Source organism: Copidosoma floridanum, unplaced genomic scaffold (genome assembly GCF_036245765.1).
Source record: "Copidosoma floridanum isolate Cflo_tuat_1 unplaced genomic scaffold, Cflo_Japanese_pri ptg000025l, whole genome shotgun sequence".
Lineage (NCBI taxonomy): Eukaryota > Metazoa > Arthropoda > Insecta > Hymenoptera > Encyrtidae > Copidosoma > Copidosoma floridanum.
Window position 1 is genome coordinate 8,307,438 of NW_028321902.1, and position 26,424 is coordinate 8,333,861.

The 26,424-nt window shown below is 39.6% G+C and overlaps 2 protein-coding genes across 3 annotated transcripts; one reads left to right on the forward strand and one right to left on the reverse strand.

Moving 5' to 3' along the window:
• Positions 1-166: 166 nt before the first annotated feature.
• Positions 167-15,162, reverse strand: LOC106643131 (multiple wing hairs). The gene is made up of 9 exons (XM_089595116.1): positions 15,150-15,162; positions 14,976-15,049; positions 14,813-14,856; positions 6,337-6,415; positions 4,375-4,622; positions 3,403-3,694; positions 2,309-2,827; positions 1,704-2,164; positions 167-1,631 (listed from the first exon to the last, which is right to left on the reverse strand). The coding sequence occupies exons 1-9, from the start codon at positions 15,160-15,162 to the stop codon at positions 317-319; spliced, it is 3,045 nt and encodes a 1,014-aa protein (XP_089451242.1). The 3' UTR covers positions 167-316.
• A 709-nt stretch (positions 15,163-15,871) lies between these two features.
• LOC106643140 (microsomal glutathione S-transferase 1) lies at positions 15,872-17,909 on the forward strand. Of its 2 annotated transcripts, none has more exons than XM_014358144.2 (3): positions 15,872-15,957; positions 16,122-16,290; positions 17,380-17,909. In XM_014358144.2, the coding sequence occupies exons 2-3, from the start codon at positions 16,153-16,155 to the stop codon at positions 17,701-17,703; spliced, it is 462 nt and encodes a 153-aa protein (XP_014213630.1). In that variant the 5' UTR covers positions 15,872-15,957; positions 16,122-16,152; the 3' UTR covers positions 17,704-17,909. The 2 variants fall into 2 exon arrangements, with proteins under 2 accessions (XP_014213630.1, XP_014213631.1); XM_014358145.2 differs by having other exon boundaries at positions 15,945-16,009.
• Positions 17,910-26,424: the final 8,515 nt, after the last annotated feature.

The window sequence follows — 26,424 nt, forward strand, 5'->3', positions numbered from 1 at the left end:
CGTTGCACACACGAGTCATGCCAACTGGAATACTATCATCCAACAACATTAATAAAGAACAAATCTTGGGAAGAAATCATCAATGAGCAATTACATTAAATGTAACGACCGAATAATAAATATATATAAATCGAGATATATAAATGTGTATATATATATTGCACTGAGAGTCCCCAAAAGTTGTACATATACATCATCATTATTGGTGATACGAGATTTATAATTTAATAAATTCGCAACTCCACTTTGATGGATTGCGGATACTTGTAAACATATTAATTTGCGCGTACGAAACATAACGTAGTTGTATATGATTTCAGTAAAGCCCGGACACGACGTCGGTCACTTTGTTCCGCGCGTTGAGCGCCGTCGACGACGAGGAGGTGGCGTGCCTCGGCGCCAACTTTGAAGCGTGAAACTGCTGAGGTGGTGTTTGCAGCGCGTGATGGGCGCCGCTGCTTCCCGAGTACTTTCCCGCGTTGAAGCGGTTTTTGCCGAACCCGAGGACGTCGTGGGCCCGATTGGCGAATATTTTCGGGTCACTCGGCTGCCGGTAATCCCGGCCGGAGCTCTGCTTTTTGCCGCCGCTACCATCGAAAAAGGACGTGTACTTGGCATCCTCGGCAACCCGGTACTTGCGCTTCGCGTAGTCGTCGGCCACACTCCGCTGTTTACGCCGACGATCGTCCTTGTGGCGCTCGTCGCTGGCCGACAACTTGCGCCTCTTCTCGACGTTCTTTCCCGCGTGACTCGAGCGAGCCTCGTCTATCCGGTCCAAGCTTTTGGTCATGGATCTCTGGTGGCGCTCGCGGCCCTCGCCACCTGCCTGGGGCGTCGGCGAGAGGCGCGTCTGGTGGAACGACTCGGACCTGCGTAGGACGGGCTGCTGGTCGCGCTCCTCCAGCCCGTTGAGGCTCTCGAACTTGCGGATCTGCTCCAGAACGACCCTACCCGAGCCCCTGAGGGACTTGAGGCTGCAGGTGGATTCGTCGGCTTGGCGGGGCTCCCTTATGTGGTCCTGGCTTTGGCAGCGGCGCAAGTACTTCCGGCGCTCGGTGCGCCTCTGGACCGTGTTGGAGCAGCGCGGGTGCAGGGGTCGGACGGAGTTGTTGTTCCCGGGCTCGGCGGCGCGCGGGTGGCTGCTGCTGCGCTTGGCCACCCGCAACTCGTCGAACACGCTCTCGGATATCTCAAAGTCCGCCAGACTCTCCAGCTTCAACTCGGCGGTCGCACTGGTGTCCAACGACCGGCGGCTCTGGTGACGACGGCGGCCGTCTTGCTGACAGTGATGGTAATTGTTGTCGAGCCTCGAGGCGCTGAGAAGTGAATCGCTGCCGTCGTCTATGATGTCGTCGTCATCCTCGTCGTCGACGTTGTCCCTGGCCATCAGTAAGAGATCCTGTTCGTCGGGGTCCGAGTCAACGCAGGCCTCGATCATTATGCCCTGGTGGTGATCGATGTCTTGCGGGTAATGATGATCCGCCGTTTGATACCGGTGGGACAGTAGAAGCTGGCAACTGCCCGCGGCGCGTCTCGGAGGCTGGGGATGGATTATCGCCGGTACTATGACGGATTCTTTGTCCTCATCCTCGTGACCATTCCTCGCTTCTATGTCCGCGTCCAATATGTCTCTGATAAACAATAAAGTCGATGAACAATCGTTGGAGAGGTGGATTGCAAAGACTTGATGTGAATTGTTTTACCTTTTTTTGATTTTCGCTCCAGGCACGAGGATCTTCAAGCTCGTCTTTTTCAAGTCTCGGTCCAACCGGGCGTTCTCCTCGCTGTTTCTCAGGCAGACCCTGGCTTTGCTGGGCAGCCCGTTCTTGATTCCCATGGCACTCGGTGCCGCCTCTTCCGAAAATAAGCCCGACCTCGGCGCGTTGTTCTTGCTGCTCAGCTGGTTCCAGTCGTGCAACTCCTCCTCCGCATCCTTGACGATTATCCTCAGTTCCTCGATCACGTCGTCGATCGTCGTCTCCTGGTCGTTGTCCATTTGATTGTTGTTGGTCGCACGTCGGGGCTTGCTCATGGCCCGGTGGCCTTTTTTTCCAGCTGCCAATAACCCTTGCGGGTCCTCGGGGCTGCTGGACCTCTCGGAGAAGCTGATACCCTCGTCCTCCGCGCTCGACGATATTTTTTTATCCGCATCCACTCGCGGCTTCTAATCCCACAATATTATATGCCTCGTCAGTCCAAATGAAGCGCAATAAAATAAGGATGAGAGCCAACTCACCTTCCGATGCCCGTTTTCCCGCCTCAGCTCCCGATTGTCCACGTCGACGCTCGCTTCATTGTCCCCGTTTACCGTATCCCCGACGTTGTGCTCGTTCATCCTCTCCAGTTGGAGGATTTGGAGTTGCCTCTGCAGCACCGCGACCTTTTTGGTCAACGCCCGGCAGCTCTCCTCGGCTATTCTCGCGCGCAGCTGGAGCGCGTCTACGTCGACGCAGTGCCTCGACCACTTGCCCACCTCCTCCCTCAGCAGCTCCCCCAGGGGCCGGCCCCCCGTTTCGTCGTGCTCGTCGTACGCGTCCACGGCGGGGTCGGGCTGCCTCAGCCACTCCTGGAGGATCCTGGGCTCGAGGCCGGCCTCGCAGGTCTCCGCCTGGATGTAGAGCTTCGCCTGGGCCCGGGGCGCCGAGCCGATGAACGCGTTCAGAAACGACACCCCCGCCAGCCGCAGTGCCGGCGCGGCTTTTGGGGCCAGTAGGGCGCCCGCGAGGAAGCGGAAGCGGCCGCCCTCGCCGTACCGCAGACGGAGGGTCGACACTGCCTCCGAGACGGCCGCGTGGCCGCCGCTCGTCGCGCACACCCTCGTCAACAGCTACGGTGGAACATATTATGTATATACACCCGAGGATTACTTATTACTCGAGATCAACACTACGGGTCGACCCAGAGATGGAATTTTTGCTTAAAGAAATTTTTATTTCGCAGCTCAATGCTGGAAGGTGGGGCTCTCTGGGAGGGACAACTGATGGACAAACAAACAAAAATTCGGTCATTGAAAATAGATAAAGTGTTACTTTGTTACGTGTGAAAAAAATATTCTGTTTGGCTAAATTAACAATTGCCACGTTTAACAAAATGTTAAGAAAAGCAAAGTAGCAAATTGATCTAAATGAACAACCGATATCCCCAACATAGACAAGCAATGAAAATCGTATTTTAATCTTGTGAATATACCTGATTAAGTTTGTTATACACTTACTGGCAATAGATGTAAAAGAGCTGACGAGAAAGGAGGGGTGGGAAGACAATTTTGTGATTAACGTGCCACATTTTTAACGAAATGAAGATCATTGTCCGAGGTTGCCGGTACGCATGTTTTTTTTTTTTTTTTATATGGTATAGTAAATAATGTGATTTAGTGCAATTGTCGAGAAGTGTATAACCGACCTGTAGCGCAAGCACGCGGGTCCTGTTCAAGCTACTGGTGAGACATACGGCCAGTGCCAAGAGCCCAGGCTGCACTTGAGCCAGTATCCTCGCCGCGTCGGGACACCTTTCCGTGCAAGCAGCCAAACACTCGACGCATCCCAACTCGTCGAGCGCGGCTCTACGAGCTCGAGGTCTACGACTACTGCCCGTAGCCGAGGGCGGTGTCGACTGGGATAGCTGGACGCTACGCAGTGTCTCCAACAACAACGAGATACCGTCCGCCGGAGGCGATGCAAACTCTTGCACAAAACTGTAACAAAACGAAATATATGTTTTTTTTTTTTTTTTTTTTTTTTTTTTTTTTTTTTTTCCAAACGATTTGAGTCTTATGTACGTGTGTTTTCCATATAATGTCCGCAGTGGTGCAATTGCAAGGAATTTCCAGCGTGAAACGTGTCCGTGAGATTAACGAATATTCCTCCGCTTGTACACATATATCCACGCATTATACGCACGGTAGAGTAACGGTGCGTCTTTTTGTCATCTCGGACACAACGGACGGGCGATTTCGCGGTGTGCTACTTTTATATAATATTAAGTATACACTTTATGGTATGTCGTTGTTTGTTTGTTAATGTGTATATTTTCCGAAGGAAGCGAGACCCGGACAGTTTTACGATGCTCAATTCGCGCGACAACTATAATATACATTTTTCTACTTTCTAAAATGAAATCGGTGACTGTATAGGTATATACTTATTGACAAAAATATCAAGTATAAGTGTAACAAATAAAATGAGGTCGGTGTACATTGCAATCAACATTTGTCATGCATATATTTAGGTGAAACTCGTAAAAATTTGTTATTAGCGTTAAGCGAAAAAAATCAGCCAATTGAGATGTAGGGAGGGATATTTTGCCGTTTTAATTTAAGTAGCAGCCAACGCACTGCAGGGATGCAAGTACATGATATAGAAGGGAAGAAGTAACCTGGGAAAAGCGAGGCGAAGGTCAGCGCGTAGTTTGTTCAGGAGCTCGGTGACGGAGGTGAACTGCCTTAGAGTCATCTCGCCCGGGTTGGTCGAAGCGTAGCCGGAGCTCAAACTCGTGCATGACGATGGCAAGGTGCTCTGGCCGTTGCTGGTATCCAAAGATTTGCCACCAAGGGCTCGCCTGCCCCAACGGCGCAAAGTTATCGCGTAGTCCTCCGCGTTGTACGTGGGCGGCCTTTGCCGCTGCTCCTGCTGAGAATAACCCGTCATGCAGTGCTTACTTACTTACTTACTTCCTTATTGATGGATCTATCTGGTGTCGCCGTGTCGTCATATTTTTAGTAATTTTACTACCAGCGTTGGCTAGTACATGGGTATACATTGGGGGGTGTCGGACTTTTTACAACATCTACCGTTGTAAAATTACGAAAATTAAAAAAAAAAAAATATTAAACACAAAAAGCTCGGGATGGAAAAAAATCGCTCATTTTTTTAATTCAAAATCACTGTCTGAATTATAGGACACGTTAAGGGGAGGCTTGGATATATTGTACGGCAGTTTTAAAGAAATCTCGATTTAAAATAGCTTAGTTATCCTTGGCAAAAGTTATCTCCAATGTTGAAAAAAAAGTCGCAACAAAACAAGTTATCGATACGTTTCCACAATTTTTTTTTTTTTCCGAAACGTACGTATATCTTAAAAATAAATGCACTAAATCTTACGGATGATTGTGTGTCACGAGTTTAGTTGCAAATGAAAGCTAGTTCGAAAAATGATAAAATCGAGTGAGGTATCTACACCTTGTAATTTTGCATTTTATCCCAGATACGGGAGAAAGTGTACTTTTTTATGACAAAAAAAAAGGTACGATTGTTTAACTAGTTTATTTCTGCGTATGCAATATCGTAAGATGAATTTTTTTTTTTTTTTTCTCGTTTAATTGGTATTCGGTCCAAGTTTTCACGGCGGGCAGATAATTTATTATTACATTTTGTGGAAAGTCGCAATACTCGTGTGCCTCACATGGGTATAATCTATAAAGCTTTTTTACCATATTCTGAGTCTTTTTTTGCGAAAAAAGATGTAAACCATATGTTTGCTGCATGTACGCGTGCGCAGTGAAACTCGTCCACTTTCCTGTAGCGGTAAAGTAAGAAAAAGAATGTGTAATTTCACGACCGCAGTGAAATCTATCATTAAAGGAAATATAGCCCAAGCGAACGCCGAGTATATTTTTCAAACTAAATTCCATGAAGAAACAAACAAGTCTGACAAACGGTTGGAAATTCACCGAATTCAACAGCTATATTTGTTCTTATTTGTATAATACATATAAAATATTCATGGCCAATATACTATGGGGTGAAATGCTGTGTGAAGGAGTTTTTACAGGTTAGGCAGGTAACAATGAGAGTTACGAGTCGATTTTTGAACTAATAAATACAATTTTTACGATTACGTTATAATCATTTTGACAATTTATTGCAATGAATTTCTATGATAGGTAACACCACAGGAAAGTTGTAAATTTGATTTATTCGATTTACTAATTAACAATTAGGCTTTAGTTATACATTTTTCCAAGGTTACCCTGTACCCAATAATTTCACCGGGTTACGTACATGTAAGTAAAGTTCGAAATGTTCTGAACTAAGAGTATGAGTGGACAAAGCGGAATTACAAAGTACGATCTGCTGCGATACGGTTTGATATTGTAACCTTGGAAATATCGAATTTAACTATTATCTTATGAATTAAGAATTAAAATGTTTTATTTACTGTATCATTTAGGTGAAATTTTATAACTTGGCCATCTGTTTCAATGATTGAAAATAAAAAAAAATCGTATCAACAATAATAACAACAGGATAAAGCTCAAGTATTCTTCGTGCACCAAACCTTTTTTTTTTCAGTACTCTTTCATAATTGATGCAACAAACTTTACAAATAAGTAATTACCTTGGTGGAGTGTGGGCCATTGTTACGTGGTATCGTTACCAAAAGATCCTCCTCGGCATTTGGCGCCATTTCCGATTCGCTGAAAACAATAAAATTAAAATGAAGTGTATCGTTTGAGTAAAGCTCCTTTCAAAAATTATAATTTATAAGCCATGTACTTTATATTCATTATGATAATTTTTTGTATAAATTCTGTCAACAATTACAAAACGCATAATGCGGTGGTCGTGAGTGAGATCTTAATAATAATTGATCTTCTGTAAAAAACGAGTATCCTGAACTGAAAAAGCTATAGTCGCTAATTCGATATAAGTCAAGCTTTAACGCATACTTTGATGAAAGCGTCAACATCTAGACAATCAAGCGCAGGTATATGATGCCTCTTTCCATAACGCTTTTCCCGGTAACCAAAGTGTATTTGTACTTGAAAGTGTTCAATTTGCCCTGCGGCTACGCGGTTGCAACTCAAAACAATGGGGCAAGGAAAACAATCGACTTCCATGCTACACGGTTTGAACAACATAATATGCGTCGAACGCACGCACTGGGGTTATAACTTTGGCTTGGAAATAAAGAAAAAAAAAAAAAAAAAAAAAAAACTCAGATACATCGAGATTGAGGATGCACCGTGCGAAGAATAAAGCTGCGCGTATAAAGAGAGAATATGCTTGTGAACGCGTATGTACAGCCAAGTAATGGGCTCGAATCACAGAAAGAAAGTAGAGAGAGATAATATCCAGCAGCTACAGTCCAACCAGTTGCACACTCGCGTGTCCCGGAGGAGAGAGAGAATCAAGTTCCAATCATTAGGTACTGAGCGCTCCACCTGATTCTTAATGTTCGGTGCCGTTACGCGCGGGCAGCTACATCGGTATACATATAGTCCCATTTCCTTCAAACTACACCGTCATACAATGATTGTTTCATAGGTGCACACGTGGAAATTTAGCCAATCTAACGTTTTTGTGTTAAGTACACATTGCGCATTTACTTGTTACACCGAATGCTCGTCCGAAAAAATGGCCCTTTTTTTTGTTCATCAAAATTTGAGCGACGTATCGGCAAAAAGTACGGTTTATATTTATTTTATCGAAAAAATTAGTTTATTGAGACATATATACACACGTACATATCATCTAGCTGTCATGTGTGCACGTTAAAAATGGCCCGTTCAAGATGTAATGCGAGCGATAAAGCTACAATGACGACTGAGGCTCCATTGTATGGAGATCGTGTTCGTAATTGTTTGACGAAAGGTAGAGCATAAAAAAAATGGTATGTCAACCTCGTTGGACTATAAAAAACAACTTGGTAAGCAAACTTGTAAGTATTTACACTTTTACGTTATGTGTATATGTATAATAAAAAGAAAACGTTTGAGAGGTAAAAAAGACAGGGATAGATCCAGTCCTCACTGGTGTACCTAGCGGGACGAGAGAGCAGATAGACAGCTGTACTTTATTTGTCTCTCCTCCTCCTCCTCCTCGCGCGTCAGGTCGTCATCGTCGGTAGCGAATCTCTCTCATGCCTATGTTTTCCTCTCCACCATCGCATCCTTATATAGTCTAAGGCCAATGCCACGCTCTTCCTCTATACTTCTTTGTATACGCGTCTCATCTATGGGATGCGTGCGAGCAAGATAACTGCAGCTTTCGAACAGATGCACTGCATCGCGGTTACTGCTTCCTACATAATATATATATGCGTAACTCCATCTTGTTTCTTCACCCTCTTTTACTTTTCTTTGTCCTTCTCTCCTTCGTTGAATCCTGTTTTTTTTTTTGTTTCCCCCCCGCGTTACCTAATGTACTTACAACCAGCATCAAGTTTTTTGCCATTGCATTGAGAATTAGCCGTCGAAATACATTTTCAAAAATTAAACCAAACCGATCGACACGATGTGATCAATTTTATCAAATTATTGACTCTCGTGTAACCATATAATTTTTTGGCATTTCATTGACAGCGCTGTGACGTTAGTTTTTTTCCGTTTCGATCTGCCGTACAGTGTTGGAGAAATCAGGACAAACGGGTGATGTATAATGGCACTTTTTGTTGTACATTTTACATGTATATATAAAAGTAGAGTAAAAACAACAAAAAGATGACGTGAAACAATTTATGTTATTTTTCAGAAAAATTAATATTTTCCCCTCTTACGCACGCATGCAAAACCTACATCCATACCTATCGAGGTCTTGAAAAATGAAAAAAAAAAAAAAAAAAAAAAAAGGTAAAATTTAAAGAGGTTAACGACTCTTCCGTACAGAACCAAGTATATTATATACATATATATCTGGGCTCGCGCACCTGCCGTACACATGGTCACAAGGCGTGTGTAAATACATATATGTGCAAGCAAACGCGCCGTCCAGTTTGTCGTCGTCCTCGTCCTTGCGTGCCAAGGAAGCCTCCCGTTAACGCATATATAAGTACTGCGGATACCCATGAAAACGAAAAAGCCATACCTATTACACACACGATCGAAATCTCTCGGGATAAGCACTCAGCATCCCGTTAAACGCGCTCTCTCTCATGCATTTCCTTTTTTCTTCCCCCCCCCCGCACCCTGTTGTTCATTTTCTCCCTCGCGCGCCCGTACTTGGAGAAGTCAGAACAGCGCGGCAGTGAGAGAAAAAAAAAAAAAAAGGAGTAGAAAAAGTATGCGGAGAGACGGATGTGAAAGAGGGAGCGCGGTACAGTTATATGCACGGACGACCACGACGACGATGACGATGAAGACGATTACCGGAGGCAAGGAAGCGCTAATATGCGAGCGCTCGTGTGTGCACTGCCATGGGACGCGCATAGTATTATCATTATTATCTTTGTTATTTTACGTATTTAATGGTGGTTCCATTCATCAAGTCGGGCTGTCAGTTTTGTAGACGATTATTTTTCAACACTTACTTGGATGCATTTTTTTTTTCTCAAGGAATTGCACGTATCAGTATTTCTCTCTAATTAACAATTTCGAACTTGGTCAGTCATGGTTGAGCGCTTGATGAATCCAATCGGCCGTTTATTCCTAGGTGCTTGAAAAATACGCTCCAACAAAAGTTGGTATCCCATTGACTATCGCGTGATTGGTCAATGGTGGGTGAGGTGATTACTTTTTTTTTATTTTTTTTTTTTTTTACAATGCGAGATCAGGTAACATTAGAGTAATCACAGTGCTTTCCTCATCGTATCCAATTCGATCAAGCAACATATAATAGTAGCAGCTCTTTTTGTGCTATTATCAAAGAAGAAAAAGGGTATCGAGTACACAGACAGATATATTGCATCCAAAATATAAAAAAAAACAATGAATAATTCAAATATCAGTTGCATTGTGAATCGATGGTTAAAAAAATAAAAATCACATTGTCCAGTCTTACTTGACGTAAAATTAATATTTATCTGAAATGGAAAATGTTACTCTGTGATCTAGCGTTCAACTTATTTTTCCGAACGTATACCCTCTCCCCGCGAAAAGTGTGATTTTATACACAATAGTTTCAATCGACTTGAATTGCACAACGTGCGATGATTAAGAAAAAAAAAAAAAAAAAAGAAAAAAAAACAAATTTGCAAAAGTGCGTCTAATAAATATAAAAATACTAGTGTCGGTGGCATTAACAACAGTAAAAGAAATAGGGTTCTCACAATATAATCCCTAGCTCATTAAAATAAGGGCAACTTCACATGGCCCTTCGTATGTAAAAGCTGAATTTCATGAATCGCATCAGAGAAGGAAACCGAGATAATTAGTAGATGAATGTTTGGATACGTTTCTTCTGCTTCCTCTTCTTCTTCTTCTTCTTCTTTTAGTTCTCACGCGAAAAGGTGAAACAAAAAGGGGGAAAAGGACTCGTACGCACGTATACTTACGCCTATGAGAAGAGGAAGGGAAAGAAAAGGTAAAACGAAATTGCGTGGGAAGACTCGTATAGTTGTTATGGTCAAATGGAATGTTCGTATTACTAACGGCTGAATGGGCCGCATATATTGCATTAAACAATCATTTATATAAATTAATTAGCTAGAAAACAGTAATACTATCAATAACTTATTGGAGAAAAATCGTATGGTTGATTCGAGAGAGTCTGTCACTTGTATCCGCCCATGCGGGAAACCGGCTCTTTCGCACCTGTTGCGTAAATAACTGTTTCTCATTCCTTTGGTGTACGTCAAGATGCGAGCAACAAACGAGAAATCATGAATCTATTTTGTAACCATGAGTATTGTTTGTACAGTCATGCTCTACATGCCACTATTTAGTTTGACTTTTTTTTTCAATTTAATTTCATTTGCAAGGAAACAATTTATTTTCTCGCTTCTCTATAGACCTCACAAAAGGTACAAGCGATGTTTGATCATCTTGTACATTTTTTTTTTTTTTTTCAATAAAAATTCGAGACTAACGACACTCTTATTGAACTTGATAATGACCGCACTTGAAATTTGATGCACACATACGAGCGACAAGTCTTTTGAAAAATTTACTACCAAGATTCGATAGTAGAAAAGAGAATTTTATGCAAAACTTGACTGTGCCCATTAGTGTAAATTAAAGACACCTTAGTAATCCAAATGAATTTTTTTTCTTCAAAATATTCTGATGGCTGAGAGGAAAAATTAAATAATTTTCGTATCGTGGCGCAGGTCACCTGGGCATGCACCACCTTATGCTCAAGGAATTCCTTGCACATACCACAACTGAATGCGTACCGATGCGAACTCGATTTTCCAAGAAAAACAAAAAAAGACTAAAGTAGAAAAATTAAATATTTCAGAAATTAAAAAAAAAAAAAAAAACGATGCTTACTACAAAGATTTCTATTTTTCAATATTATTCTTTAAAAATTGTATGCTCCAGAAAAAAGTGGTGTTATTCTGTTCGTCAATAAAACCGTGGGGTAATAATTAAAAAATTTTTAGAAAAATACTCTTTTTGGATGGGCATCTTTTCATACAATACACTCACAAATGTTCCACACTTAATGACTCATAACTAAGTAAAATTAAGATTAGAGTGACTTTAATAATCGCACCTCACGGTGCGATGTTTAAAAATTGCCTGAGAAGCACCTGAGTCATGCGCGCACGCAGTGAGTCGAGTTTCTTTAGCGTTCATGCCTCTCGTGGTTATTATGATTACAATTAGAAACGGAAACGCGAAGAAAAAAAAAAAACAAAACAATTCCATTCCTTTATTTAGCAAGTTTTTCAGAGTGGAAAATAGCTAGTATTCCGATAGTTTTTACACGAACCCAAATATTTTTTCGGGAACCAGGCATTATTTACGCTAAAGATATTTCCAAGATTTCACGCATTAAATAGGCGAAAAAGAAATGTTGAGCCAATCATAATGTATGCAAATGAAAGCACAAGTTATTCATTTAAATCAATACTAAAAAAATATTATGTTGATGCCCGAATAATCTTTTTGATAAATTTTAATCTTGTTTTAATCTTCAATTGAAAGTACCTGGCATTATTTTGTCTTTTAATATTGGTAAAATTTTATTTTTAGTCTTTAATAAAAAAAAAAAAAAAAAAAAAAAAAAAAAAAACAACTGGTACCGCACTATTATTGTATATATAATTGTTTAAAATTTTCCGTGGGCTTCATTGTAGTTTTTCTGATGTACTTATGTATTTTTCCTTTCTTTGCATTCTTAGACTCTTTTTTCATATGACTTTTCCTCGCGCTGAATTTCGCTAATTTTTATCCATCATGTTAAAAATCATCCGTTTGAAAAATTTGATTTTTATGCATGACTTTTTCACAACTACCGACGAAAGTATTTATGCAATTTTTTTCCAATATTTGCCAATTTTGGATCAACAAGATACACCGACGCACCCTTATTTTTGCTGCTAAAGTCCGCTATGCAGGTAGACAAGGCAAAAAACGAATCAAGCCGTGGAGATAGTCCGACCAATCAACCAGATGAATTTAAAATTGAAATCTCACAAAAAATCGATCGAGATAGAAATAGTTTAAATATTGTACCGAGCCGTAAACTGTGCAGATACCACATTTGTGAAATTGAAAACGATCAAACGTATCGGTAATTTATCGATAAAAATTGACGAAATCGAGAGATTTAGGACGCATAAATAACATAAATACTAATTTTCGAATCGATTGTCTCTATGAAAAATACACCGAAACACGGTGCTCTGCGACTTTCTCATACATCATACAGAGTAAGCAATGACAAAAAGCACGACGACGCGTTTCATACCTGGATTTCTCCGTGGAAAAGTAAATTTTCTTTTTACACTACCTACTTACCTTGCTGTTTGTTAGACTCGGGGTGAGGATGGAATGCGGGCGCCAGTTGTGCCGACTACGACGGTGGATGATTTCACCAGATTCCTCTTCATATTACCCACGAATAATTGTCTTTATATACATATACATATACATATACATATATGTATGTATGTATGTTTAAACGGTACTTTAGTCAACTACTAATCATCACTTTCAAAGCTATTGTATCAAAGTAATGTTATCGGCCGTATGTGTAATCAATAAAGACGCGAATGTCTAATCGCTCGGGCAATGGGTAGATTCTCGAAGGACAATGGCACATCTGATGCGAGGGAGCACCGGGCGCGCTACTGATAAGTCCGAGAACTAACCCGATGGGCTGGAGCGCACATCGCGAGGAGAGCCTCTCGTGCGTATGTATGATAGGTACCGTACGCTCGCGGCTTTTCTCTCTCTCTGTACCCCCCACCCCCACCCACCCATTTGTAATACGTGGATGCACGTATATACTTAAATATATATATTCTCAGCGGCTCAGAGACTCTCTCAGCACCTGTGCTTAGAGAGAAGCGCATCTGCACGTACAAGTATACAACATATCTACACACGTGGAATGTACCTGCACTACTGCGGAGCTGCTGCGGAGAGCAGCTCTCATAATATGCAGTACTTATAGTGCAGCGGGCGATTCTTCCCTCGTGGTTTTCCTTCTGCTTCTTATTCCGAGAGCGAGCGAGTACTGGGTGTACCGACCAGGAGATCGTCGGCCCATGATAGGTACGGCAGTTTGTTGCACCCGTGCTCTCTCGAGCGGTACCGAGACAATTTTCAAGGGGGTGCCATTTTCTTTTTTCTATAGTTTTGCATACTATGCATTTGTTTCCCTTTTACTAAGTATCAATATTACCCAATACAAACAAATAATAATATTAATAACGAATGTAGCAGATGTATATACATTAAACCCACGGGGAAATCAATGAGCGGAATTTCATGCAGGACATAATATATGCCATTTGTGTTACCCAAAAATGAATGTTTCAAGTTTATCGAAATGCAGGTGTGCTAAATATACTGTATATGTATATTATCAATACATATATATATATATTTTTTTTTTCAAACGTTTGTGCGAAGCGTACCAACCGTTTTGCACTTGGTACGTAATATTTTAACGCTTCACGCTTAAGTTCGAAAAGATTCAAAGAACGCATGAAAGTTTCCTTGATGAAATCCATTAAATCTAAAATACACTGTTAAGACGTTATTGCTTGAAAAAAAGTGCCTTTTTGTTGTTATAAGTTGATATACCATGAATGTGGTAAGTTGACTTTACTTTTATCAAATGGAAACAATTTCACTGCAGAAATGTTTGGCCCAAGTGGAAAAAAATAATCATGGTAAATTGTACCTCGATTTTACCGAGCTCGAGCATTTGATAATGGTAACCAACGCGTCTAGTATTTCGTAACAACAGGGGGCAATCGAAAGATCGGTAATCGGTTGTGTACTCGTCGGTATTGTCGGGATCCTTTACTGGCGTATATATAGTTTACGGCATATGATTGCTGATATTTGCTGATAGCATAGACGCTCAATACGGATGTAGTACTTTTTTTTATGATTTCACCACCTTTGTAGAGCAAATCACACGAGTTCGTAATATTCAAAGTAATTTCGAAAATCGAACGGTATGATTGTTCTAACAAATGGTCAGTTTGACTGATTAATATCGATTGGTACAATTTATCACTTATATTTATAACAAGAAGTAACCCGTGTAAAAAACAGTACTTTTTTCACAGATATCGCTCTTTGCGTAAAATATCACGAGTCCCCGTGAAATACATTAATACAGATTTTATTGATTGCGGATGATTATATATAATAACTTACTGCGTAAAAAGTGTTATAGTTGTTAAATAGCAGTTTTTGCTGCTTGACAATTAAAAATATATGACGCGATTGCTTTTACGGCATTTCGAAAAAAGCAGTCGAATGATTGCAGGAAAATTGAATTTTTATCTGTAATATGAGATGAGCACTCATTACTCAAAGTTACATTCTGCACGGTTGAATTGAAAATGCAAAAAATAGGCGTCCAGCTAAACATACGTTTATGCGCGATCTTGTAAAATTATTTGATGCAAAATGCAAAAAATCTCGTCGTACCTTTACATTTGTGTGGAAACGCATTTTTGTACTCACTGATTCTCGACGAGGATGGAGAAAAAAGAGTTAGCTGGCTTGCGCTACTGCTATTATTAGTGTCATCCGTGTATATGACTTGTCTCCGCCGCTGATGATGCTACTGCACGCCATTATGTTGGCTGTATAAGGATTATTATAACTTCACGAGAGACAAAGCCACCTTTTGAAACACTCGAATCGCTGCTAATAATTCGCTGTTTAATTGATTTGATGTGCGTGACAAAATCAGTTGCTCTATGTAAAACGATATATACTCTGGTTTTTCCAACAAAAAATAGAATGAAATATATATATATTTTTGAGTACCCATAAAATTTAAAAACCAACGGCATACCTTTTTGCCGCATCATTTGCATCCAGAAAAGTAGACAAAATGACCAAGTAACGGGGTGTCGCCGAAATCGGCATCCGCTTCAGATGATAGAGTGTCATGTGAAATCTTGTGATTCTCCTTCAATTTTCAGATGCTCTAAAATTATCCGCTTTTTGTTAAAACCGCGATAACGGATTTAGGATCGAGTCTATATTTTTGATAGCGTGTTAATTGGTGGAATGCGATTCGGATGATTCGATAAATGCAATGGGTTAATCGTCGGCACCAGCCAAGCAGGTATATATGTATATATCATCCAGTACGAGTGGTAATAATAACGTTTTGATAAGAAGCATATCATATTAGTGTACATACTATTTCCGTTAATTTGCTACATAGCCAGAATCTCTTTTGGACAGCATAAAAAACCAATTTTCCCGAAACACGTTTTTTTTTAATCGAGCCGACATAAGTAACTTTTTGCGTAGTCGTTAAATGCACAAAAAAACAGGCTAAATCGTCATTTAATGTCATGGGTTTTCAAATAATAACAATAGAATCAGGTCCAAAAGTTTTCTGCTAATATTTAGACCTCAAATAACATGGAAAAAGTAATAACATTACAAACTCCGAATTTCGAAAATCTCACTTTGCACCTCCAAGTATTAAAATTTTTGTGGAACGAGCCATATATACTTACACAGTCGACCGAACGGACGCCGCCGCGACGCGTGCACGTCCCGACAGTCCCGACTTCTCTCTCCGGTTCCTCTGTACAGTAAAAATACAAAACAGTACAGTCAGTTGCAGCGTCTTGTCCGGTCCGGTTGTAAGTAAAAGAGCATTCATAATATCTACGTGGACGTGTGTGATACTGACACGTATAAATTATCATTATTTCACGGTGGCGGTTTCTCTGCATTTTTTAAATATTTCTTTTATCATCACGATCGTACTATTTGTGGTTTATTAATGAGCATACAACTGTTCCAGAACTTTCTTTGCAACGGTGACGACAGCAACAATGGGTCTGCTACCAAAGTTTAATGCCGAGCCCTACAATTCGGAGATCATGAAGGTCTACACCTTCTGGGTCGGCGTTCTCACCCTCAAACTCCTGGCTATGTCTTTACTCACGGCCAGGATGCGATTCCGTAAAAAGGTATGGGTTTCTCACATTTTTGTCTTTATCAGTGCACATCACATAAGTACGTTTCGTCAATTAAAATGCCGGCAAAGTTGTTTTTCTCTCTCGACTCTCGACTCGTGTATACATATACACATGTATACAATACGCATTATGCGTCCGCGTCGTTGGCGTCGTCCGTCTTTACCTTATCTATGATTCGTGTATACACTTACTTATCAATATGGTATATTTTTACTTGCATGTGTAAACGACTTGGTGGATAAGCACTGTTAAGATTTTTGGCTTTTTTTTCCTCAACGTTACTTCTTTGTTTCGTGCTTTGCGTTTTTTCATACTTCTGACGTTTGTTTATCAAATACGTAAGTAAATGAAAAAAAAAGCATATGTATAAGTATAAAACATACATGTTTTATTATTTTTTCACCAAAGTAAAAATCGAGCATGAAATATTTAATGCATTTTTAATGCTGAGTTACAACATTTTTATTCATGAAAAAAAATATTTACAAGCGTACAAATCACTTTAATGCACTTTCATACTTATCTGAGTTTTTTAAGTATGCGAGTTTAATAAACATTGATATTAAAAATACTTAATCATGTATGTTTGTGTGATGGTATTGGTTGTGAGGAATCATAATTTACAATCAGCTCAGGCTGCTGAAACTGGTTGTTAAGAGGAAGTTGAGAGACTTTATTGCATTAAAAAAAGAAAATTACACACTCAAGGAAAAATTTAGGCCATATAATCAATCATTAATGTTATAGTACTATTATAGTTATGTTATTGTAATGAGTTAGAACTAGAGTACAACCAAAAATTGTAAAGCATGTTGGAAAGATTTCTCAATTCGAAACAATAGTTTGTTACTATTGTTCATTCTGGATACCATATTACATAATTCTCTTTAGTCATTCTAAATAATAGCCAAGGATGACAATCGTATTTGATATCTGTGATTTAGCTTTGACTTGAAGTTTCATCTTAAGTTTTTTAAATTTTTAAATGTTTTGAGTTTGAAAAATTTTTAAGCAATATCTTGCATTTTGTAAACCATCAAAACAGTCCTGTGTACCATACTAACCATTTAAAATTTCCAGGTATTTGCAAATCACGAGGACACAAAGTTTGCTGTAAAAGGTCGTGTGACATATGATGATGAAGATGTGGAAAGGATCCGCAGATCACATTTAAATGACTTGGAAAACATACTTCCTTGGGTAGCCATCACCTACGTTTTTCTTGGCATTGGACCACCAAACTGGCTTGCCAAGGTCCTCATCAATACTTTTGTCCTCTCAAGAATAGGGCACACTTTATCGTATGCCATTTACTCGAAGCAGCCCTACAGAGCCATATTTTTCTTTACTGGTTTTGCTATTACTGCTCTTCAGGCTCTTGCAGCAATTTTCTACTCTATTTAGATGTGTGCTGCAATGTAAGATATATTTTTTGTATCATGTGACAATCTTAACATGAACTTGAGTGCAACTATATTTTCATATATTCTTTATACGAGTTTTTTTTTATAATGACTATGCGACGAAAAAGATTGTAACTATTTTCACTGTTAAACGGTAAAAAAAGAAAGATATTTTATAAATGGTTTGGAAATATAAAGTATTTTGCATCCAAATTCATTTGGTGTTTGTTTGATTGCGTTACAAAACATTTTTCTTAAGTTCTTCAGCAGTCAAGAACGTTCCGTTCGCTTGGTGTACGTGTGAATACAAAAACTCGTCAAAAGCATCCACATCGGAATTAAAATGTCCGATAAAACCGGTCGACGGGTGCCAAAGTAAAGCGAAGAGAAAAAACAAATCACACCAAGTTCCAAGTTATCGTTTGAATAATAAATCCACACCGATACGAATGTACACGCGCGTGTGTCCAATATATAATCTTGATAAAAGTCCAACTGCGCCGTGTAGATGTTTTTTCGTGTCGTTATGACGACGAGTCGGCGCACTGCATAGGCCCGCAATACGTGTTGAGCACAAGCGCGCCAAAGCTTCCGTAAGCTCTCTGCAATGTGCTTCGGGCGCGCGGCCAGTGCATTAACAAACTCCGCCACTTTCTCGCGTTTGCTGTCATGTACGACATACCCTATGAATACTTTCGTTTTTCTGAATTGACAAGTACTTTATGGAGTACGTGGTGATGCTCGGCGTGTCTGTGTGGAACAACAAAAAGAACGATATGTCCCGCAGGGAAACGATAACAACATCGATCGCACATCGTCATTGGGTCAACGCGAGTATAGATCGATCACAGCCACTATTGTCGGCGAGGAGCACACGTAGTAAGTGTCACGCGGCCTTCACCAACAGCTCGGACTTGGGAGATGTGTTGTTGTTTTCATTTTTTTGCTTTGGTGCACCTTTACTGCTTTTTTCTTTTTTTCTTCCTTTTTTTTTTTTTTTTTTTTTTTTTTTTTGCAAAATAATGCAATTCACGAAACCCCGGGCGCAACGAAACAGCGCCTGCGAGCACTGCAGTCCCGGCACGCTTGGCTGTATGTTGCACTACCTCACAGCAGGTGCGATCCAGGAATTAATTTTTCAATCCAACTTAAAATACTATTATGTCTTAAATATAACCAATTAACGAAAACTCAAAGGTGGCATACGTGTGTCGGTGATAACCTAAGTATGTCTGTGTGTTCCAACACCAAGTTATCGTTAAATTACTGAATACCTCTTTTGTAACAATTTTCGATCGGGTTGGACTCGGAATAAAAATTTCCATTTTTTTTGAAGTCGAACACGAACTCGTTACGATTCACGCACGTTATATTTCAATTAGAGAAAGTAGGGCAATTACTTTTACAGAAATGCATAAATTCAAGAGCGTTAATTTGTCTCTTTTTTGCGCTGACCTTTATGATATTTCATGAAAAATAATCAGGAAGAATATACCGATGAAATCCATTGGTCCCGTCAGGTGGACTGTATCAAGAAATATTAGACATCACGTAGGGTATATTTCTTTTCTTTTTTCACATAAAGAGAAACTGACGAAGACAGAGCGCGTCAAAGTTGCTCGAAATGCTCGATAAACGAACGAGTGACGTCATAAGGCTATACGTCCGAGCATTTTAAATGTAATGTATGGTTTAACCACAAAGTGACGTCACGCGAAACTTTAACGAGCTCTATCTTTGCCAATTGCTGTTTATTGTGCCGTGAAAAAAAAAAAAAAAAAAAAAAAAAAAAAATCCACGTATCCAACGCTTTATTTTTTCAAAACTTTTCTACTTGACATGATTCATTCTAAAATCTCGAATAAAAAAAAAAGTAAATTCCATCGATACCTCCTATAGAGAGGAAAACATACGTAGAAATACTCTTTGGTGCGGGGAATATTGCATACCGATTTTCAACGCAGCTGTCAACACATTCAATGTCCATCCTCTCAAGACACTAAAGACAGACAAGTACTTGTCTATTAAAAAGTCCTCACTATCCTCGCAAGGCACAAACGCGTTACTGTTCATACAAACGTGTGGATAACTGCTCGCGTGTAGGCTTAATTCGTTCATTGCGGGGATAGTTTCGCGCTACTTTGTACTGCACGGATGTATATGTTTATCTGATTGCGCTCATCGATTACACACGCGTTTCGTTTCTTGTGTGCACTGTTTTAAGGTCACCGAAATTTGGAAGAACTTTTTTTCTTTTTCTTATTGGCCTTACAGCATTTGATGCTCAGTGTCACGTTAACAGGCGAAAAGTTAACTTTGTCCGATGAGGCAATCGATCCAAGGCTGGCGGCGCGCATTTATTGAAACAGTATATAGCCGCAGCGTGTACGAATAAAGGAAGAATAGGTAGGTGTGTATATATTATATATATATAGGCACTTTTTTCAATTCCGGCATTAGATGACGAGAAAAACGGATGAGTTTTATTTTCCTTCTCTGCGATAAAAATGAGTTTAGCGTTAAAAATAGACGGTCGGCATTATGCATTCAATGACTCCTCCGGTGTTCAAGTATTATATACAAGCAAAACCGATCGCTCCAAAAGGCCGTACGTTTTTATACGAATGGATTTTGCTCAAAGAAACTCGACTTTTTTTTCACCGAAGATCGCATTCCTTGGATTCCAGGGTTTGTCTTTGGAGGGCCTGGAAAAAAAAGGAAGAAAATCGGTCGATCCGATCGGGGAATTCCATCATTGAGCGACGGTCGCGTGGGCAAGGTGTTGAAGTGCAAATTTTCTTCTCCTCGAGTCTTTTTTTTTCTTCAGAAATGAGCAACAGAGAATATCCCAGCGCGAGTGTGACGGCACTCCGAGATTTTTGTCTTGACGATTCGCGGATCAACCGAATCGAACTATAGGCGCCGTCTGTCATTGAATCCATATAAATAGTTGATGGCTCTACCTTGTTTTTTTAGTGCCTTTTTTTTTTGTCCGAAAATGTATGGCGCATACAGGTAAAACCGTTTGTCCGCGACAAAACTTGGGATTAAACGTACAAATATTTTTTCAGACGGTCTGATTCATCTCTATTTTCGGGGATGAGAACGAAAACGCTGTGAGCGTCAAAGCGCGCTCTCGTTCGAGTACGAAACATGTATTCAATTTTGTGGAAAAACAAAAATTACAAACGATGTATTTATAACTATGTAGTACCTATATATATATACAGCTGTATAAACTGTTGAGCGAATGGTTGTACTTAATATTTTATTTTAAAAAAGTCATACGGCAACGAACGATTTCAATTACACATCCGGACGAGCTCATTATTGCCGATGTTATCGCCGTTGAAATTTATTATACGCGACGAGTCGATGACGCGAGACGCGCGCGCGACTGCCATTTAGTATTTATGAGTCCATTGTTGAAAGTGTATGTAAGTACAATATATATAGTTACACGCGCCATTAGCTATACAAATGTGTGTTTTAGTACCTCTGCGTAATTATGTATTTGCCATTGATAAAATTTCAAACTAGAAAAACTATACTCTGTTTAATTGACAAAAAAAAAAAAAAAATTGTATTGCGTTGAAATGTTGTGTAAATTTGGTTTTTTAAATATAATTTGTGCAAGTTCTGAAGTCAATAATTTTTTTTTTTTTTTTTTTTTTTTTAACAAAATTTCAAACGCTTACATCTTCGTAAGTATTAGAGATAGAGCCAAAAGAGCCATTCTGTTAGAAATCATAATTTTATAAATATTTATTCTCGTCGGCTCGTGATACTTACAATATTGATTATAGGTACACATACAATTAAATAAGAATCTATGAACCTTATAGGCTTTTATACATCAAGATACCCATGTATATAGGCGCTACGAGATTAACCCCCAAGTCCGAGATACGGCAAAAGAAAAATGGTAACTTGTAAGTAGTTTTTCGTGAGCTCACTCCATTACGATTGTACAATAAAATGGTTGTGCAAGTCAACACATGCCTTTAAAAGAAATGATAAATACACGTGAAAATACATGTAATTATATGTAAGTGCCATAATTAACGTATATATGCCAATACACTCTTTCTTCGATCGATATACCTATACCTACGAGGTATTATGCAATGCCAACTTTTTTACGAAACGCGAAAGCTCGAAGTCGAGCGTGCAAGTATTGCACCGATGGTAAATAAATATAAAAAAGCTAGTTGGTTTATCTTATACGTATACGTATACACGACATGCCCGTGTGGGACGTTATTTATATACACACAGGACCGCAAGGAAGCGCATATATGATATGACTTGCGTATATTATTTATATACCTACCGATACGTCGCACGCCTATACACCGGTACAAATGTATAAGTTACGAGTTACCTCAAATTTACAGATGCGTTTTCACGCAAAAGTGTCCCAAGGGCTTGAGTTTCGGTAATGAGTATATGTATACGAGTGTGTGGGCAGTATCGATGGTACGAAGAGGATAAATGAGTAATGATGCCAAAAAAAAGGAAGGGAGGGTAGGCCCCGATTTTTGATTCTCACTGCAAGTAAGTGATACACGAGAGAAAGAACAAGGTCTCAAAAGCGAGCTGCTGGAGGCTGCGTTAGTGTCAGGGACGAATATGGTAAGAACCGAAGCCAAGAACGAGTCATTACACTCCTGCTTTTGAAACTCGGTGACTTTTTTTCCCTCTCGATCGTCATACATATACACATATATCGTGAATCAACGCATCGACGGTTTTTTTTTTTTTCGTCTGATAAATGTCTATATGGGTGAATATCAATTCAAGATGAGGTGAGTGCTGCCCCTTTGTCCTCTGGCGTTTGGTTTCCCATGCGAGGGTAATTGTTATTTATAAAACTTTGTCGCGCGATACATTTCATCTTTGGCGCGGGATTGCCATTGTATTGGCCTGTTTTTTTTTTTTTTTTTTTTTTTTTTCAGAGATGCTGCACGGCAAGGAGTCGATACGATCATCGGGTAAAAATACGCGCGGCCGGATCGTGACGAATTCGCCGAGATGCGCAATGCAGGACTTATTGGGACGTTCTTTCTAGATTAAAATTCGCTTCGCTAACGATCGGATAAAAAAAACAAACAATCGAGACGTCAACAAAATAGAAGAGAAAAAAATGATGGAAAGCGCGACGGTCGTCATTTCCTCTTTTTTTTTCAACTCTTTCTAAGGGTTCTTGTATGTATGAAAACTTGGGACAGTATAGTCACACATTTCCGAGCACATTGTTCAGTTTGGGCCTCTGACAAATGGGATCGATGTACCTAATGTACGATAGAAGAGGAGAGCCGAAACTGATGCTCTTCAAATGATTTGTCGAACCAAAACCTTATAGCATCTTTGTACAGGAGGGGGCAACTGACTCATTTGTTTTCCCTCGATCAACTTTGTGCTCAAATTTTTTATTTTATTTTTTATTTTATAAGTTATTAAGAGTAACCTTTTTTTAGGCACTGACGATCTTTCTTATCGATTTTGTTGTTGTTTGAAATTACCTAACGTGAGATTAGAGGAAGAATAATCGAGTGAAACGACGAGTGGGTACTGCACGTGTCGAGAGTAGGCATTGAAAAAGCAGACCCATGCGAATGTGGCGACGATGATCGCTCTCAATTACATTTGATAACGCGCACGTTTCACTCTATATAGGTATGGTTACTCTATGGGATGACCTATTATACTATTAACGAATATTTGGCGATCGTCCCGTAACACTTGTATCCCAAAAACCTCTCAATCTTCATTGCCACCAATCGTGTACAATAAAAAGACATATCTATCCATCAGACGTTGCTCTCGTCGACATACCTATTGTGTATACATAATGTACGTATGATAAGCATAGACAATAATAATAATAATGTTGTTGCGTAACAAAATAAAAGTGTACACGTGCACGCGCTCACATGCGCCCATCTGATTTGCGAAGGCCACCATCTCTCGGGCGTTGCATTGCATTGCGCGCACTTGACGTATATCCGATGAAACCGAGATCTAAATATAAATTGTACATTTTTTCTCTCTCTCCGGTACATACATCTCGACATGTCCGTCGGAGAATCGGTGAAAAATTTTCATTTAGCCCTCGACCATGCGAGGCCTCTCGAGCCCATATACGTCGGCTTTTAAAATGCACATGCAGTCCTCGCCCTTGCGTTTCCGATACCAATATGTGCGTGAGTATGAGTGTCTGCAATACATTACAAGATATTCGCATAGGTATATTATAATATATATATATATATATATATATAGGTATATTAGCTGCTTCCAGGACAGACGGAAGAACAAAAACAACAACACTCGACGTGCACGCGTGGGAGGAACTCGTATTAATTTAAATTCAGGGATGCTCATACTTATTATAAAATATTATACCCAACATCCCATATGCCGATCGGTGTAATATACACACAAATGTGTGGTATATATATATATAGCACGCGTTAGAAAAAGTCACATTGACGTATATATACGTGTAATTTTTATACTTTGCTTTCCTGATAATATAGTAGGCATATACGTATACACAAAAAGTAAGCATTACCAGCTCGTTTAAGCGCGAGCGAAATTTTTATTATTACTATCCGTCAACTATATATAATAACTTCACATAGGCGCAATCATCTATGTAGATTATGTGCAACACTACGATATAGTATTGTGATAATATTTTATTGTATAGTATACGCGTATGTGTATACTTATGTATTGCAATCACCAAACGAAACGAGCCGTGACATCACTTTACCAATACTGGGTACACACACACGCGCACATGCATTGTCCTCGGAATCCGCGGTTGCGTTTCTGCAGTGCTCCTTAATATGTATGTATATGTACCTTTTCTTCGTTTTCCTTTTAGTTCCCCCAAAAAAAAGAAAAAAAAAAAAAAAAGAGAGAGAGAGAAAGGATGAAAAATGCACAGGCATGCCCAATTACGACGCGTGTCAAGTACACCAGACGAGGAGGCTTCGTATACGCTTAACCCCGATTAGCGCGCGGTTGCTGCAGTACTTTTTTCTTTTTTTTTTTTTTTTTTTTCCTTTTTTTTCAATTCAAGACCCTGTCTTGAATTCCTGGGAGTAAGTGTAAGTACTCGCCGACGCGTACACAGTATACACACGCGCGCACTTTCGAGGAGATCGGGACAGAGGGAGGGACAATGGGACGCCCCGGCGGGGCTGATTTTATGGGCATTTGAAGAAGTCCCAACCTTTTTTTTTTTTTTTTTTTCTTTTCGGGCGCGTGGTATGTTCCGTTTGAGGACGCGTCGTACGCGAGGAAATTACACAATGAGATGGATCTGGAGGAGGAGGAGGGCGCAAGTGGCGATGCTTATTTTTGGAGCTTGACTCAGTGCGCTCGGGTTGTATACACACGTACTCAAACTTTCGGTCTGAGGAGTGGTGTTATCTTTTTCTCGATACTCAATTAAAACAAAAAATACCGACTCGATAGTTGTGTAATTTTTTTTTTTTTTTTTCAATTTCTTTACTTGGAAAATAGTAACCAAATTTCAATTTTTTTACGTTTTAACGAGGTTATCGTTTTGAAAATTCATTTAGTTAATTACGTTTAGCTTCGAGTCGACCGTGAATATAGATACAACAAACGCGTGTCTCAAAATTAACTACCATATATATTTTTTTAGCTCTCGAGCGATGATATTTGTATTTTTTGAAAAACCTAATTGGTATTTTCATTGCATTTAAGTGCATACGGTACATGAATAATTTTTTTTTTTTTTTTAACTCTTGAGCGATGATATTTTTCATTTTTTGAAAAACAAAGTTGGTATTTTCATTGAATTGAAGTGCATAGGTATAGTACACGGGCATAGGCGATGGTTGTTTTACATTTCGAGCTTGTGTAAATCGGCGCGATAGAAACATTTTCCTGCAAAAATTCATACGCATCTTTATTTTTTCCCCCATGTAAGACCTTATTTGACTAACTGAATTGACTGAAATCCGACAAGTTCGTACTTGAAGCTTTTTTTTTGGAGGGTAAAAAATAAAAAATAGTCTCCATGCAAGAGACTAAATATTTTTGAAAAAAACTTGTAACAGCAACAATAAAAATTTTTCTATTGACTTTAAGTCAAATAGGAATGAGAGTGCAAGTAAATCGTAAAACAAACATAAGTATATTTGTGTTTGAACGCGCTAGAAATAAAAACACAAGTCACCCGAAAACCTGCCCGGCTCGTAGGTACACGTATACCATAAATATTAATTTTTAAATTAAAATAAATCACGATAACTCGGGTGAGGTCATCGTTGCGAGCTTTACCGACTCATTTAATTAATACCTACCGCACGAAAAACCCAAACGCCAAGAAGTTGTTTTGGCTGTGCGTGCATAAGTACACGCGGTGGTCCCGAAAGACCCGCTCGCGCAACAGGAAAATTATACTCAAACTTGGATGTGTATTTCCTTTTTCGTTTGTGCTTAGCATAACAACCGTGTCACACTTGATATATACGTGTATTGTTTGTTTATTTCCTGTATACCATTGTAATCGATCAAATCAAGTATCCTAACTTTCTTTTTTTTTTTTTTTTTTTTTTTTTTTTTTTTTAATGCACTGCTTACGTTACATTACGATTCGTATATGTCAAAGTACAAAAAGGAGCTTGGTGTTTCTCACGCGTGCACTAATTGGGTGGATGTCAAGTCGGACGGGCGG

Excerpts from the sequence above, each read along its gene's own strand:
- LOC106643131 (XM_089595116.1), bottom strand. Across the intron at positions 4,623-6,336 it reads ATGGCCCACACTCCACCAAG|CAGCGGCAAAGGCCGCCCAC; the intron begins GTAATTACTTAT and ends TCTCAGCAGGAG. Across the intron at positions 1,632-1,703 it reads GGAGCGAAAATCAAAAAAAG|AGACATATTGGACGCGGACA; the intron begins GTAAAACAATTC and ends ATTGTTTATCAG.
- LOC106643140 (XM_014358144.2), top strand. The coding sequence starts at position 16,153 with ATGGGTCTGCTACCAAAGTTTAATGCCGAGCCCTACAATTCGGAGATC. Across the intron at positions 16,291-17,379 it reads GGATGCGATTCCGTAAAAAG|GTATTTGCAAATCACGAGGA; the intron begins GTATGGGTTTCT and ends TAAAATTTCCAG.